General features: G+C 48.4%; 1 protein-coding gene across 3 annotated transcripts in view; it reads right to left on the bottom strand.

The window, feature by feature from the left end:
- Window positions 1-13,837, bottom strand: part of Gabrr2 (gamma-aminobutyric acid type A receptor subunit rho2) — a 45,745-nt gene extending 31,908 nt beyond the window's left edge. Inside the window, exons 1-3 of one of the 3 annotated variants that reach the window (XM_036179590.1) lie at window positions 13,661-13,837; window positions 13,335-13,385; window positions 6,784-6,890 (exon numbers count right to left, since the gene is read on the bottom strand). In XM_036179590.1, coding sequence (XP_036035483.1) covers window positions 6,784-6,890; window positions 13,335-13,348 — 121 coding nt within the window. In that variant the 5' untranslated portion in view covers window positions 13,349-13,385; window positions 13,661-13,837. Of the gene's footprint in view, window positions 1-6,783; window positions 6,891-13,334; window positions 13,627-13,660 lie in introns of those variants that run through there. The other 2 variants (XM_036179589.1, XM_036179591.1) reach the window with 2 other exon arrangements.
- Between the last annotated feature and the right edge of the window lie 1,795 nt (window positions 13,838-15,632).

The following is a 15,632-nucleotide window of genomic DNA, read 5'->3' as shown; positions in this document are numbered from 1 at the left end:
TGCACTGAAGAAAACATCTGACCCCCTCCAGGCCCTCCCCCCCCCCCCCCCACACACTACAGAGTGACCACAGTCAGCATTAAGCCAAGGTCATGCAGTTCCTCTGACGCAGTGGAAGAGGAGGCAGGGGCACACTGCAGGTTTGGTGGCCTCACAGGTGGGCGAGAGTGAGGTCATTCTTAGGTATACTGTGGACTAGGGAAGCAGTCTCTGAACATGTCACTCCTGTCCTCAACCAGTTCTTCAGTAGGATGAGAAGATCGCTGAAAGAATAATGAAATTGCCAGGCGGTGGTAGCGCATTCCTGGCACTCGGGAGGCACAGCCAGGCGGGTCTCTTTAAGTTCGAGGCCAGCCTGGTCTACAGAGTGAGATCCAGGACAGGCACCCAAACTACACGGAAAAACCCTGTCTCGAAAAACCACACACACACACACACACACAAAAGGAATAATGTATATCAAGGAGTGGAAGACAAGCCCATGGAAGCACCATGCCGGGGTTCTGTGATCTAACAAGGTCCAGAGACAGCAGAGAGCTATTTCTCTTTCTCAGTTCCCCTCCGGCCTTGCATCCCCTCTCACCTCCTTAGGTATCCTTCGTACCACCTGCAAGCTGCTGACTGCTTATGTCTGTGTCCTGGCCCTGCCCACCAATACCCCCATGTCGTGATCACCTGGGTGAGGTGGACAGGTGGGAGACACCCTGGAGCATCTGGAGAAAGGTGCAGGGTTTTGTGTATTTGCACATGCACGTGAATGCATGTGCACACGAGTGTTTATATGATATAGATGGAGAAACTGAATTATCCTTATTCTGGGAAGCAGACTTTTGAAAAAACATGTGATATCAAAATTTAAAACAATTAAGCCAATGCATTATCGTACTGTCTGGGTCTGAGTTTTGTCTTCATGGTTGACTTTAGTGTGGCCTTGGGCACATATATTTCTCTGAGGCTCAGCTTTCTCATTTGCTTACTAGGTGGGTACCTTAATTTTGATACACTGTATAAAGCCTGTGAAGGGTCCTACACACAGGACTAGAATCAAGGAACAGCCAAAACAGATGTAAGTGCTTTTAGTCATGTTTTCAAAGCACAGATTTTGAAGTTACACAGTTGCCAGTCTGTTATACTTCCCACTAGCTTTACTGACAAGGCCTTGAGCTTGTGGTAAGATGGTAATGATTACCTGCATGACTTTTCAGAGACATGCTGTTTTTGCAGACAGCACCCATTCTCCCACTGGGCCTGTAAAAGTGCCTGATGGGGCTGGAGAGATGGCTTAGAGGTTAAGAGCACCGACTGTTCTTCCAGAGGTCCTGAGTTCAATTCCCAGCACCCACATGGTGGCTCACAACCATCTGTAATGAGATCTAGTGCCCTCTTCTGTATACATAATAAATAAATAAATCTTTTTTTTTTTAAATGTGCCTGGTGTGTGATGAGAACAGAATGAAAGGCTGGATCTCTGCCTTCCTACCGTGTCTCCCCTTTGCAGGTTTAACCTTTGGGTCAGGTGGGCTTGCCCTAAACTTGCCTGACCTCTTTCCTCCCCTTCATGCCAAGATGCAAGTCACCAAGGCAATATCCCCTTCTAGGTCACTGCAGTATCACCTAGGAATCTCCCAGCCCTGCCCATGACCTCCTCCTCCTCTGCACCCCCCCCCCACCCATCCACCCACCCCCACCCCCACCCCTGCCCACAAAGCCTGTGTACAGAGCTGACATTCCAAGACAATCATCTTCAGCAGTGACCTCTCAGTTTTTGTGAGCTTTCCCAATACATCTTCTTCCTTGGCCCAACACTTCGCCCTCAAGTCGTTGGCCTTTTCAAGTGATCAATAAAGAGTAACTAGCTGTTCTTACAAGCAGTTACATTAGAATGTAATGTAACTCTGGCAGCTCTCACTTACCTTATTTCCCCTGACATCGCCTTCAGTGCTAACTGAGTAGAGGAGATGGCCTCCAGGGGGGTTAACCCATGCTAGAGGAAGAACTGTCTCTGCCAACCTCCTGGCACTGATGTCCGGATTATTGAGGGGACACACTGAAAACCTGGTTCCCAATTATCTGACAGGCATCATGCGTGGATCTCTGCTATTCCAGTACTGCCTATGGTGCCTAGATTCCCTCAACAAGGTGCCTATGTCATCGCTGGCCCTGGGCTCCAATGCTGCTGTGGTAGAATATGGTTGCCCCAACAGCATGGGCAGAAACAGACCATACACTGAACACAGGAGGGAGGCCCAGTGGGCGGCTTCCAAGCATTGTTAGTAGTACATGTTCCTAGTTACTATGGAAACTGAAAAAGAGTATCTGTGAGAGCTTGTATTATCTATCAAGAAGTTGCCATATCAAAATGAATAAAGAAAGTGAGCTGGGCAGTGGTGCACATGTCTTTAATCCCAGCACTCAGGAGTCAGAGGCAGGCAGGTCTCTGTGAGTTTGAGCCCAGCCTGGTCTACAGAGCTAGTTCCAGGACAGCCACGGATGTTACACAGAGAAACCCTGTCTTGAAAAACAAAAACAAGAAAAAGAAAAAGAAAGGAAGGAAGGAAGGAAGGAAGGAAGGAAGGAAGGAAGGAAGGAAAGAAAGAAAGAAAGAAAAGAAAGAAAAAAGAAATCATTGTCCAAAGGCAAAGAATTCTTCAGGCTCCTTCACAAACCTCTTTTTATGATGAAATGTTCTCAAACTAACAAAATTAGTTAAAATGAAAAACAAAACTATAATAACAATACCATGTTGGTTGTCTTAAGTTGACAGCTTGAATGTCATATTGTTAAAGAAGTAAATCATGGCTGGGAATATTACTTTATAGTAGAATATATGGTTAGCATGTGGGGAATTCTGGTTTCTGTTCCAGCTTACAAAAGTGTGGGTGGGGGGAGACAGAGACAGAGACAATGAAAAGGAAGGGGGTGGGAGGAAGGGGAAAACCAAGACTAGATAGCACGGCAGCTCAGCTTGAATAAATCCTCTCATGTGTGCAGTGCCTCCTAGGTCCACACAGCTTCGCTGACTGACTTGTCGGCTCCAACAAGCCCTGAGCAGCACAGCCGGGTTCTGGGGAGGCCGATGTGGTTCCTTTCTCCAGAGCACGGACCAATGAAAGGAGACTAAGTGCAGAGATGACAGGCACACCCCAGGTGCATCTGGAGGCTAGACAAAGGCCTGGTTCATCCCAAATACAATACACAAGTGCCAAACACAATACAGGCAATATGGAAAACTCCAGGGGCTGGAGAGATGGCTCAGTGGTTAAGAACATATATTGCTCTTCCGAAGGACCTGAGTTCAGTTCCCAGCACCCACTGGACTGCTTAAGGAGACCTCAGACATGAGTGGCCCATGACATCACAGCCATTTCTTTCGCTGCTGTTGGCACTCAACCTGTGCACCCCTGCACCCCTGCATCCCCTGCACCTCTGTACCCCTGCACCCCTGCATCCCCTGCACCCCTGTACCCCTGCATCCCCTGTACCCCTGCACCCCTGCAACCCTGTACCTCTGTACCCCTGTACCCCTGCATCTCTGTACCCCTGCATCCCCTGCACCCCTGTACCCCTGCACCTCTGCACCCCTGCATCCCCTATACCTCTGTACCCCTGCACCCCTGTACCTCCTGCACCCCTGCACCTCTGTACCCCTGCATCCCCATACCCCTGCATCCCCTGCACCTCTGTACCCCTGCATCCCCTGCACCCCTGCATCCCCTGCACCTCTGTATCCCTGCACCCCTGTACCTCCTGCACCCCTGCACCTCTGTACCCCTGCATCCCCATACCCCTGCACCTCTGTACCCCTGCACCCCTGTACCCCTCTATCCCCTGCACCTCTGTACCCCTGCACCTCTCTGTACCCCTGCATCCCCTGCACCCCTGCACCCCTCTATCCCCTGCACCTCTGTACCCCTGCATCCCTGTACCCCTCTACTCCTGCACCTCTGTACCTCTGTACCCCTGCATCCCTGTACCCCTCTATCCCCTGCACCTCTGTACCCCTGCATCCCCTGCACCCCTGTACCCCTCTATCCCCTGCACCTCTGTACCTCTGCATCCCCTGCACCTCTGTACCCCTGCACTTCTGTACCCCTGCACTTCTGTACCCCTGCACCCCCTGCATCCCTGTACCCCTCTATCCCCTGCACCTACCTTGCTGCTGAGATGCTTCCTAGGTTCCTTTTCCTTTCTGGTCAGCCTCTTTCTTGTAACCCATCATCACCTTTGAGGTCTCCACTACACAACTTGCTGCTTTCTCCTTTCAAGCCCGTAAGGCCTGTTCTTCCTCAGCAGACATTTCCCACTCCCGGAGCCAGCTGGCCTCCAAAGCAACTGACTCAACCGCTCTCCTGGGGTGGATTTCTGACCCAATAAACCCAGCTGAATTGTTTCTAAAGGCCTGTCCAGGTTCTTCAATTTTATGCCCTAAACACACATGCAAACTATGTGAAGCCAGAACACACTCACTGTGGCTAGTAAGATAGTTCCTCAGACAAGTGCTTATCACACAAGCCTAATGACCGGAGCTCCATCCAGAGCCCGCGTTAAATGCACTGCCTTTGAAAACGCCAAAGCCTGTAAAATAGTTAATCCTTCCACAGTCACACCAGAGGAAGGCCTGACAGCTGGACTTCCTGCGAGGATGTGAATGAACATATGTCAAGGGCTTTACGTATATTATCTCTGATTAGTCTGGATAGAACCCCGGATGTTGATTCCTGTTCCCATTTCATAAAGGAACAAACAGAGGCTCAGGAAAGATTAGCAGCCTGCCTGAGGAGAGCCTATGGTTTACTGATGCCTCAGGAAAATGTGGAAGAGGGTGAAGGTCATCCTTGCCCCAGGAAAATGGGGGTGGAGGTCCTGAAGGATGTTGGAGGGCAGAGATAAGAACAGCAGCAGCAGCAGCCTGCCTGCCTGGGTTTCACCTGGCTGATCTCCAAATGCCCTGGCCTTACTTCCCTCAGAGGTAAGTGGTTAGGGTTACCTGAGCGGGGAGGGGTCTGTGTGCTCTGCTGTTCTCCTTCGTTAGGAGACACCCTGGCTCCTCTCCCAGCTGCCATGGCCTGGATTCTTATGCCCACCACAGTGAGAATTCTGGACTCCAACCACACACCCAGGTGATGCTATTAGGGAATGGGTAACTAGATCATGGGCATGGAACCCTTTCTTGAATGAGATTCATACCCTTATAAAAGGGGTCTCCGAGAGACCTCCCCCCATTCACCGTGTGAGAGATGATGGAGCTGAGCGAGACAGTTAGAGACTCTTACATTGTGTCCTAAGGGCACATTGTGCTTCACACATACATTGTAAGTAGCTCAACATGGGTGTACTGTGCCACTAGTGGTTGGTTCGGTCAGAGTCGACGTCCACATTGGTAGTGCTGCAGAAGCAACGTGAGACTCCCAGGCGTGAGAGAATGCAAACCCCGCTGCCCAGAGAGCTGCTGGCAATCGGTCATTCCCAGGCTCGGGCTTGCCCCTCCCGGCAGATGGTCAGCTCGTCTTTGAGAAAGACTGTTGACATTTCCTCTCTCCTTCCGTCTCCTGCATTTTCTAAAGCCCAGACTGCTTTTGTTTCCAGACTCGCTATCTATATAAGCTGCTGCCTGGAGATGAGACATAACCCACTATCTTATCAGGCTGCAGGCTTTCTGAATAAACAGCTTAAATATTCAACGCCTAGTCCCGTGAAACGGCTCAGCCTAGCAAAGCCACCAAGGCTGACAATCTAGTTTGATCCCCGGACCCCACATGGGAGTGGGAAGAACTCCCAAAAGTTATCTTCTGATCTCCACACTTAACGCTATGGCAAGTGCACACTAAATAAATAATTGTTAAAAAAAAAAAATTAAAAATACTCAATTCCTGGGCCAAGGAGATAGTTCAGTGGGTAAAGGTGCTGGCTACCAAGCCCAATGACCCAAGTTCAATCCCCAGGACCCACACAATATGACACTAATATACCCACACACACATGAAATAAATCATGTAATTTTTTTGGTTCTGGTTTTGTTTTTTGAAACAGAGTTTCTCTTTGTGTATCCCTGGCTGTCCTGGAACTTGCTCAGTAGACCAGACTGGTCTCTAACTCACAGAGATCTACCTGCCTCTGCCTCCCGAGTGCTGGGATCAAAGGGACGCACCACTGCTAGCCAGCTTAAAATTTCTTTTAAAAAACTCAATTTCTGTCTCTGGTCATTGGCATTTATGATGACATAATGCCGGCAGTTATAGTGAGTAGATGTCACCATGAGCCAAAAAAAAAAAGTGAGCCCTCTCCAGACACAGAATCTGTCTAGTCTCTGGCCTTTAGAACTACGAGAAACAAGTGTGTGTGGTTTCTAAGGCACCTCGCCTGCAGGCCTTTGTTATTGCAGGCACCAGAGTGGCATCCCTCCAGATCCTGGGAGCCCACAGGTCCCCTCCCTGATCTCCAAAGCAGAAAGCTGAGAGCGAAAGCCAACAGGAAGTGTGAGGGGCCTCAGTAATGGGCAAAGTTACTGCTGCTACCAGACACCCCAGCTGGCCATGGCGTGACCTATATCCTCGGCTGGTTGTTTATTTTGCAATATACAGTTAGCCTGCTCTCCTTTGTGAAGGTGAACAGTAGCGTGTCTGCGGCCGGTGACCATTTCTCTCCTTAGAGAGCTGATCTCACTGTTGGGGTGAAAATAAACTGTAGCTGAGAATGGACAGGCTGCACCTCTGTGGAGAAGCTCTGGGGACAGGTGAGACACTGGCTGGGACCCCCAACCGTGAGGGGAGGAAGCCCTCTTACCTCCAAAGGCTGGCCTCATGGTGAAGTCATGGTCGTCTACTCTGAGCAGAGGCCGAGGTTTTCCTGACCGGATTTTGGTCACATCAAGGTTCTTTTTATACAAGTGACTGCAAAGAAACAGAAATATTTCCCATGGCCCACCAAGGCACGGGGAGAGGCCAGGCCGCATGGATGGATGGCTCCCTGCAGGGCCCACCTGGTCTGTACTTTTTCTCTATTCTGACACACACAGGCAGTGGAAAAGGCTAAAGGAGTCTCCCCACCACCCACTCCCTCACGGGATGTTCACCAGAGGACAGGTCCTTCCAGAACATTCTGAGAACAGACATCTTCCCATACAGACTGTTGTCCTACCCGGCAAGTTCTTAGTGAGTTGTGAGTGGGAGGAAGTGGGGACATTGCAGGATGGTGAAGATTATCAAGATTTTTCTTCTAAAAAAATTTCCCAAAGCTGAGCCTGGTGGCATGGTGGTGCTGCATGCCTTTAATCCTACCACAGGTGGTAGAGGCAGGTGGATCTCTGTGAGTACAAGGCCAGCCTGGTCTACAGACTGCATTCGAGGGGGCCAGAGCTGCAGAATGAGACTCATATGTTACAATATGGTTTGGAATAAACATGTTGTGACCTCAGAGATGCCTGTCCTTCATCCTCCAACAGCTCTGCACAGATGGTATAATGCAATGGGACATCAAAGCGGTGCACATCCATGAAGTGGCCATTAGAAATAGGTAGCCATTTACAACTTAGATAGAATCCAACACAATCAACTCTCCTGTTTCTCCCTCACACTAGCCACATGTAAGTGCTCAAGAACAACTCACAGCTTGAACAGCACAGAGAAACAACAATTCCATAATCACAGGACATTTTATTATTAGTTCAGTGCCAGTTTAACGGTTGGCCAGCCCCCTGACCCAGACAGGTTCCTTTATAAGCTGCAGCCTCCAGCTTCAGGCTTCTTTGGGGGTTCCCTGCCTCATCTCACAGCCCTGGACCTCTCACTCACTCCTTCACTTCCGGTGAGGGCTCTGACTTCACCTCGCTCTCCTCCTTCAACCTTGGGGATGTCAGCATCTGTACAGATGGCCATAGGGTAGTTCCCAGTGCCCAGAACCACTTGCTCCATATTTCTGGGAGCAGCTACTATGCCTAACATGTTCACACCACGGGAGAGTGCTGCTCACATCCTCACGGGCTTGTAACCTAGTCTGAGGGGATGACCGTAAATAGGTAGCGAGATAAGTGATCATTTCGGGAAGTGCTGAGTGCCACAAAATCACAGAACAGGGTAAAGAATAAGAGATAGTTTGGCAGAGGAACTATTGAGATGGGTCATGGGAAGTCTTCAGAGACTTGGAGGGAAAGGGGAATGGTGAGCCAGGACATGGTACAGTGTAGTGCTGGGGACAAGGGACACCTTCAACTTGGTGGCCACTTATCTGGCTCAGCCCATCTGGTTCTGGCTGACCCACAACCAAGTCTTTTGGCTCTGCCTGTCCTCAGGAAGCTCCCTTTCCTGTTCTCACTTTCTTCCGCTGTGAGGTTCTGAGGTAATGGGGGCTCACAGAGTGTCTGACCCTCCCTGACACAGAGCCCTGGAACTCCACCCTTAACCCCCGCTGCCAGTCCACAGCTAGCTTCCCTCTGTCACGGTTCATTCCCATGAGCAATCAAACTGGACTCCAATTTCTCCTACTTTGGACCAAAGGTAAGTGGAAATCCATTGTAGGCCAGGCCTTCTCTAGCGGCATCTTGTCAGCCTTTACCGTTATATTCCTCTTTGTTTCCTTCTATAAAACAACAGAGGGGGCTGGAGAGATGGCTCAGTGGTTAAGAGCACCGACTGCTCTTCCAGAGAACCCGGGTTCAATCCCAGCACCCACATGGCAGCTAACAACTGTCTGTAACTCCAAGATCTGACACCCTCACACAGACACGCATGCAGGCAAAACAAACAAATAAAAATAAATAATTTTAAAAAAACAATAGAGTTTACTTTTCTGAGCAAGCTTTGGGTTCCTCTCTGTACACAGCTTCCATTAGCCATACCCTATCCCACAGCAAGACCTTTTTGACAATGAATGAGCTTGCTGCGATATGTCACTGCCACCGGAGTCCATGCTGACCCCAGCGTTCACTCTAAAGGTTTGGGTAAATGCCTGTGTCATGACAGTACCATATAAAATAGTTTTACTGTCCCGCACCCCAAATCCTTTTAGTCTCAAATTTTTCTTTACCCTAAATAAACAAATACTATTTCTCCAAACAGCTGGGTGTCGTGTGCTTTGGTCTTCCCAGCACTTGGGAGGCAGAGGCAGGTGGATCTCTGTAAGTTAACAGCCAACTATGAGCTCCAGAGACAGCAACGCATGAAACTATATGTGGATCTATATGTAACACATAGATCCATAGGTAACACGTGGATCTATATGTAGCACAGTGTGCTCAAGAAAGTTTGTACTACACAAATGAGCCACAAAGGTCTATGCTCCCGAACATGGCTTGCTCAGCCTGCTTTCTTATACCCAGGACCACCTGCCCAGGGATAGCACCATCCACAATGGGCTGGAGCCTCTCACATCAATCATTAATCAAGAAGATGCTCCACAGACTTGCCTATAGACCAATCTGATGGAGGCACTTTCTCAGTTGGGGTTCTCTCTTCCTAGGAAACTAGTTAGTGTCAAGTTGACAAAAAAAATCAACCAACACAGCTCCTGAACTTTCTCTTTGCTCCCACTTTCTCCACTGGAAATGGTTCTAATAAATGATTCTACTTCTGCAGCTGCATTTCTGCTCAGTCCTCTGTTCCAGGACATAAGAATCAGGAACCTGTTCCAGGGCCAGTGAGGCACGACATCCACCAATATCAGGGCCATAAGCAGATCCCTGCAAAGACTGCAGGGGAGGTGCCTGAGGAGCTCAGAGAGCTTAGCAGATCACGGACATTAACATGCCTGCTGCCTCACAGTGTAAATCCTTCCTGTCAACTCACTTTCCACATCTATCCAGGGAAGCATCTGTGAACCGGAAGTCACAGAATGCCGTCACTCCACTAGGATACAGCAGGCTTAATTCTGCCTGTATCCTGCCATTGAGGCTCAGGGTTTTTTGTTTGTTTGTTTTTTGTTTTGTTTTGTTTTGTTTTGTTTTGTTTTGTTTAAGGGACTAGTTGTTTGATAACCAGAGTCACTGAGGTCTTCCTGGGCCCTGAGCTATTTGTCACAAGGGGTACTGAGCTATTTGTCACAAGGGGTACATTCTCCACTCATCTCAGGCATGGTCCTTAGCCCCAGACTCCTGAGCCTCACCCTCATAGTAAGAAGTCAAAACTGGCTGGGGGGGGGGGGGGGGGCGGTGCACGCCTTTAATCCCAGCACTTGGGAGGCAGAGGCAGGTGAATCTCTGTGAGTTCAAGGACAGCCTGTACTACAAAGAAAGTTCCAGGACAGCCAGAACTGTTACACAGAGAAACTCTGTCTCAAAAAAAAGGAAAGAAAGAAAACAAAGTCCTTAAACCTGACCTTTTGTAAAAAGGGAAAAAGAAAATACTCATCAGGCTGGGCGGTGGTAGCGCATGCCTTTAACTTGGGAGGCAGAGGCAGGTGGATCTCTGTGAGTTCGAGGCCAGCCTGGTCTACAAAGCGAGTTCCAGGAAAGGCGCAAAGCTACACAGAGAAACCCTGTCTCGAAAAACCAAAAAAAAAAAGAAAGAAAGAAAATGCTCATCATGCCTGTGGGGACAGCTGTGCCCATGAGGGCAGGTTAGAGGTCTGGATCTTGGTTTATTTGCTAACAACAGTAATCATAACACCCGTTCTCACAGTGGCATTTCTTCATGCAGGCACTCAACTGTGGATCTTAGACCCTCCTTAACAACAATCATCCAACTCCTTCAGTGGAGAGACTGGGGCTCAGCATGATTGGGGAAATCAGCATGGCCAGAGAGTAGCTTCCCTGGCCTCGCAACTCCTTGTCATGGGCGAGAGTTACTTAGGGGCAGGAGAAGAGGCTGGCCCTGGTCCAGCAAAACTGAGCCATGGTAAGAACCAAGAGAGGGATGGCTAAGGATGGGGCTCCAAGAGAGGGTAGACAGGAAAGGGAGGCTGGAGAGGACAGAGGCAGAGCTGGCCTCTGAGGCAGGAGAAGCAGGAAGCAGGCAGGGAGGAGGGGGCTGCGAAGTCAGAGACAGAAAGGCAGGAAGAACAAGAAAGTGTTGGAGGAGCTTCCTTGACCAAAGTTCTCCACAGAGGAGCGCCAAAGGTCAGAAAGCTTTGAAAAGGCAGCTGCTGGGCAGAATAACTGTTTTGTGTGTGTGGCTTGCCGGAGGATGCAGGAAGGGGGGACGCCTAGAAGGCATGTAATTGTGCGTACGTGAGGTAACACCTGTGTGGTGTGTGACTCTGTGAGGGAGACTGTGTACACTGTTTGTGCGAATGTGTACACATATTTGTGTGTCAACAAGACTTCTAAGAAAGGTTCCACGGCTGTAAACAAAGGGGGCCGGTCGTATATTCCTACTTGTCAGTATAGCTTAACTCCTATGTAATGAGATTTGGAAACCAAAGCGTCAGAACCATGACTGACCCACCCCTAGATGACCTAGCTCTGTGGTTGTTTGACCACATGCACGTCCTGAGAGACCCAGAGAGACCTGGCACTGCCCTTCCTATCCTCTCCACAGCCTCGCTTCAGTGAGGGCACACCCTTTGGCTCTGTTCATCTTTTCTCACCTTGACTCCTCATGGGACAAATTCCAAGAAATAATCCTCACCCCAAGTGTCAGAGTCAAGCTGTCCCCAGTGCCCACATAGTGTCAAGTGGCTCTGGGCCTTCTGAGACGCAGCAGCAGAAGATAGGGCAGCTAGGCTGCTGAGTGGGGTCCTAGGGTGTAGGCACCATTCTCAGGGGACAGTTTCCTGCAATGCTGTCCCTTTAGTGAGTGACTCACACCCACCCCTGAGGCACTCATGCTGTGTAAAAGGAGCCTGTTCAGGCCCGTTACCAGCATGTTCTCGGTGGGAGGGAGTCCCACAAGTTAGCTGTAGTTTTATGGTTTTGAAGAATCACAGTGATCTAAGCCCATGTGAACCAAGAAGATTCTAGAATTCTGTTGTGAAGGCATCTATTTGAAATGGCCCACACCAAGGTTTCCCAGCCTCCTTTGACCCTGCATCTCCTTTTCATAGGATACCTGATCACATTTCCCAAAATTAGAGTTCAGAAATGCAACTCAAGCAGGTGGTTTCTGAGGTCCCTTTCTGGTTCAGGTGTGTACTTCTGGACACATAACCAAGTTTGGACTGTGCTTCCTGGCTGAGTGGCACAGAGCCTCAGAGAGATCCTGGTTTCCCAAAGTAGCAGGCTACATTGAAGAGCTAGAAGTCAATCATAATTCTTATTTTTAGATTCTTTCTGAAAATAAGGAAGCGGCCAAGACTGAATCTAGTATGCCTATTTACAATAGTGTGTGAGTGTGTGTGTGTGTGTGTGTGTGTGTGTGTGTGTGTGTGTGTGTATGAGAGAGAGAGAGAGAGAGAGAGAGAGAGAGAGAGAGAGAGAGAGAGAGAGAGAGAAGATAAAAAGGGGGGATTAGAGGTTAAGGTTCCAGAAAATGTTACCAGTAATAGTACATGGCCAAAAATATTTGAAGACCACTGACCTAGACCATTTGCCTCCCATGCTCAAGGCCCTGCAAGTAAACAAACTAAGACTTTATTTGTTTATATTCAAAGCACACATTCTCAGAACACCTGGAGGAACAGGTGCAAACCATTTCACACACGTATTCATGGCTTCTTCATGCCCAACAGCCCTTATGCCTCAGCTGGGGGTCAAGTTCTATACAACTGTCCAAATCAGACTCTCTAGGAGTGGAGACCTTTTGAACACAACGGTTTTCAATACAAATTCTGGGCCTAACCAGTATTTCTTGGAAATGTCTGCAGCAGCATTCACTGTTGGTGGACATGTACTACTGACAAGCTGACAGACACTTCCTCTAGAATTCAAAACAGTATCACCAAGCCTATTAATATGATCAAATTCTTTCCTGACAACTTAAAGAAGACTACCCCAATTACATTTTATCTATTTTTGTCAGGCTAAGGCTCCCACTCCAGGCCTCACACGCTCTGCAAGCACCCTGCCACTGAGCAATACCTCTCAGCATTACGTGTTTTGTTAATAGTTCGCATCAAGCCCTTACAAAGTTTCCCCTTCAATACTTGACCGAAATCCTCTGGCTAACCTCCATGTTCCCTGCAGGATATAATCAGACAGAAGCGAAGTAGCAACATCAGGAAACGCAGAGAGATTTTTACCCATCAAGTCTGAGCCACCTACCAAAATGCTCTTGGTGCCCACGGGCATTAAAAACAAGGCTCACTACATTGCAGATGTCAGCACTGTGGCAGATGTCAGCACTTTGGGGAGGTGGAGGTCCCTCTAGCTGGGGTGTTCTAATAGGACATTTGAGAAGGTAACCACTAGCCCTTCTGGGGAAACCTACTAGGAATAGCCTTCCCCAACCCTCACCCAGCAAGCCTACCTTTGCTTGGGCATTTCCAGCTGCCCTGTCCATCTCTTCCTCCTGGATTTTCTGCTCTCCACAAGAACCATCAGGCAAAACAAGAACAAAACGAGTCTCTGAAAATAAGGCATTCTGCAAATGTCTATGATGGAACAGGCTGTTCAGGGGCCTTCAACCAGGCAGATGCCCCCTGGCTTGACCATGGATCCTGTCCCCAGCCTCCTGGAAATGCTTCTCGGAGGGGCTGCCAGGGCATGGTTGGCAAGGCTGAGTTTCCCAACCTACTAATTGATACCGATGCCTATCCAGCCCCACCTCCCACCCCCCCCCCAGCACACACACACCTGGCTATGACATAAATGCCAGGCTCTGTCCTTCCCTCTGCTTAGAGATTGGCCATTAGTCAAGGAGTCTGTCCCCCTGGGAAACTGGGATTCCTCTGAACCCTAGAACAGCTTTGGCTAAGGCTGTTATATAAAAAAATATTTTAAATCTCTTGAACACGCCAGCTTTTTGCTGAGATCATTAATCCACCTCTCTGGCTGCATAAAACCAGTCTGTCACATCCAGCAGCGAGTCGGCTTTGATTCCATGTGGATTTGTGTGTGTTTGGGGGAAGCTAAGAAAAAACACTGATGGTTCCAGAGGGCTTTTTGATCTAAGAGAACATGCTTTGCCTATGGCAGAGGATAACTGCTTTTACGTCAAATGTGTACCTTTTTTTTTCCAGAAAAAAAATCAAAGACATGCATTTTGATTTTGAAGAATAGCATGAAGCAAATAAAAGTCATGATTATGTAACCTCCTTTTTTTTCCCCCCCAGAGATGAGGACTGAACCTAGGGCCTTATGCTTGCTAGGCAAGTGTTCTACCACTGAGCTAAATCCCCAACCCGTTTTATTACTGGTTGTAGAGAGCATGCACACCATGGCACACGTTATGGAGGTCAGGGATCTGCTGTGTAAGGTCAGTTCTTGCCTCTGTTTTTTTTTTTGAATGCCAAATGCCATTTATTGAAGGAGGGAGGAGGTCTTAAATACAGGCTTATAGCACAATGGGAGAACCCCAGACAGAGGGCAGAAGTTCACTTCCAATATTTTACAATCTTGCATCTAAGCTGTTAATGCCCAATATGCAGGATACACAGACAAAGAACTTCCCTTAAGCATTCAGGAGGGTGGAATCTCACAGGGAATTAGCATACGGAGGATATCAAGGCCAAGGTCAGCAAGCAAGGCAAGTTACCCAAAACGGGGGCCAGGGCCCTGTAGGTCTCCCCTTTTACTAAAAAATGAGCTTCTGACTTAGGTTGTTTGGGATGTCAGCAGGTCACCTTATCCGTCATGGAGACACCTGTCCAGGCCACACAGGCGCTCTGTCTTAGGTTGGTGAGTGCCCCCCAGGAATTACCTGTCTCTGAATACTCATTATCATACAGGCTCAATCATGTGAGAGTTGCAGAGTTAACTGTTGCCAAAGATCTCTAAGTGGTGCTGGGCTTGCAATCTGTGTGTTCGACACAGAAAAGACCAACAGAAGTCTTGACCCACTCATAGCCAGTAGGCTAAAGGCAACTGAGCCATTCCCTTCCTTAACAAGCCTTACTGCAAATTGGAGTCCTTGAGAGACGGTATCCCAAAAGCAAATGGAACTTTCAAAGCCAATCAAAATGTATATAACTATTGATTTAAATTTGTCATGCCCAATAGAATGAAAGATTAACTAACTGTGGTGGCTACTTTTGCTGCCAGGGTCTCCACTGTGCTAGCTGTAGTAACCAGTTATGAAATGTCAATCCCAGAAACAGTAGTAGCGGTGGTCATCATTGTTATAATAGCAACAATGGCAGCAGTGATGTCAAATTCTCTTCTGAGCATGTGGGCATCCACTGGCATGGACACAACTCCAGGAACACTAACTGCCAAGGCCCATTTTTCTTGATCCCAGTACGACTTAAGCTGGCAGCTCTGCAAAAGAGTAACCTCCTTTTCTTACCGTGAGCACTCAATTAGCTTTGCTCTTTGACCCTGAAATGTGTAAAGTCAAACTTCATCAATTAGGCTGCATTTCTATCCTTTGAAATGGAATTGTGCACACTAGAAGTACAGAGATATATGAAGTCATGTTTAACCTGCTAAACAGTACACTATGTTTTAAAATGACTTAAAGCTTGGTTGCTGTGTACTGGCAATGAGTTTAGTGCAGGAGAAACAGATCTGAGGATGAAGGTTAGATGGAAGAAGACAAAACTGGACTTTGATTATGTAGGGAAGAAAGAATCAAAAGCAGGAAAGAGGAATGATATGATATAACTTA

The sequence above is a fragment of the Onychomys torridus genome, chromosome 2, assembly GCF_903995425.1.
Source record: "Onychomys torridus chromosome 2, mOncTor1.1, whole genome shotgun sequence".
In the NCBI taxonomy this organism is placed as follows: Eukaryota; Metazoa; Chordata; class Mammalia; order Rodentia; family Cricetidae; genus Onychomys; species Onychomys torridus.
This window is presented reverse-complemented; position numbering and strand designations above follow the sequence as displayed.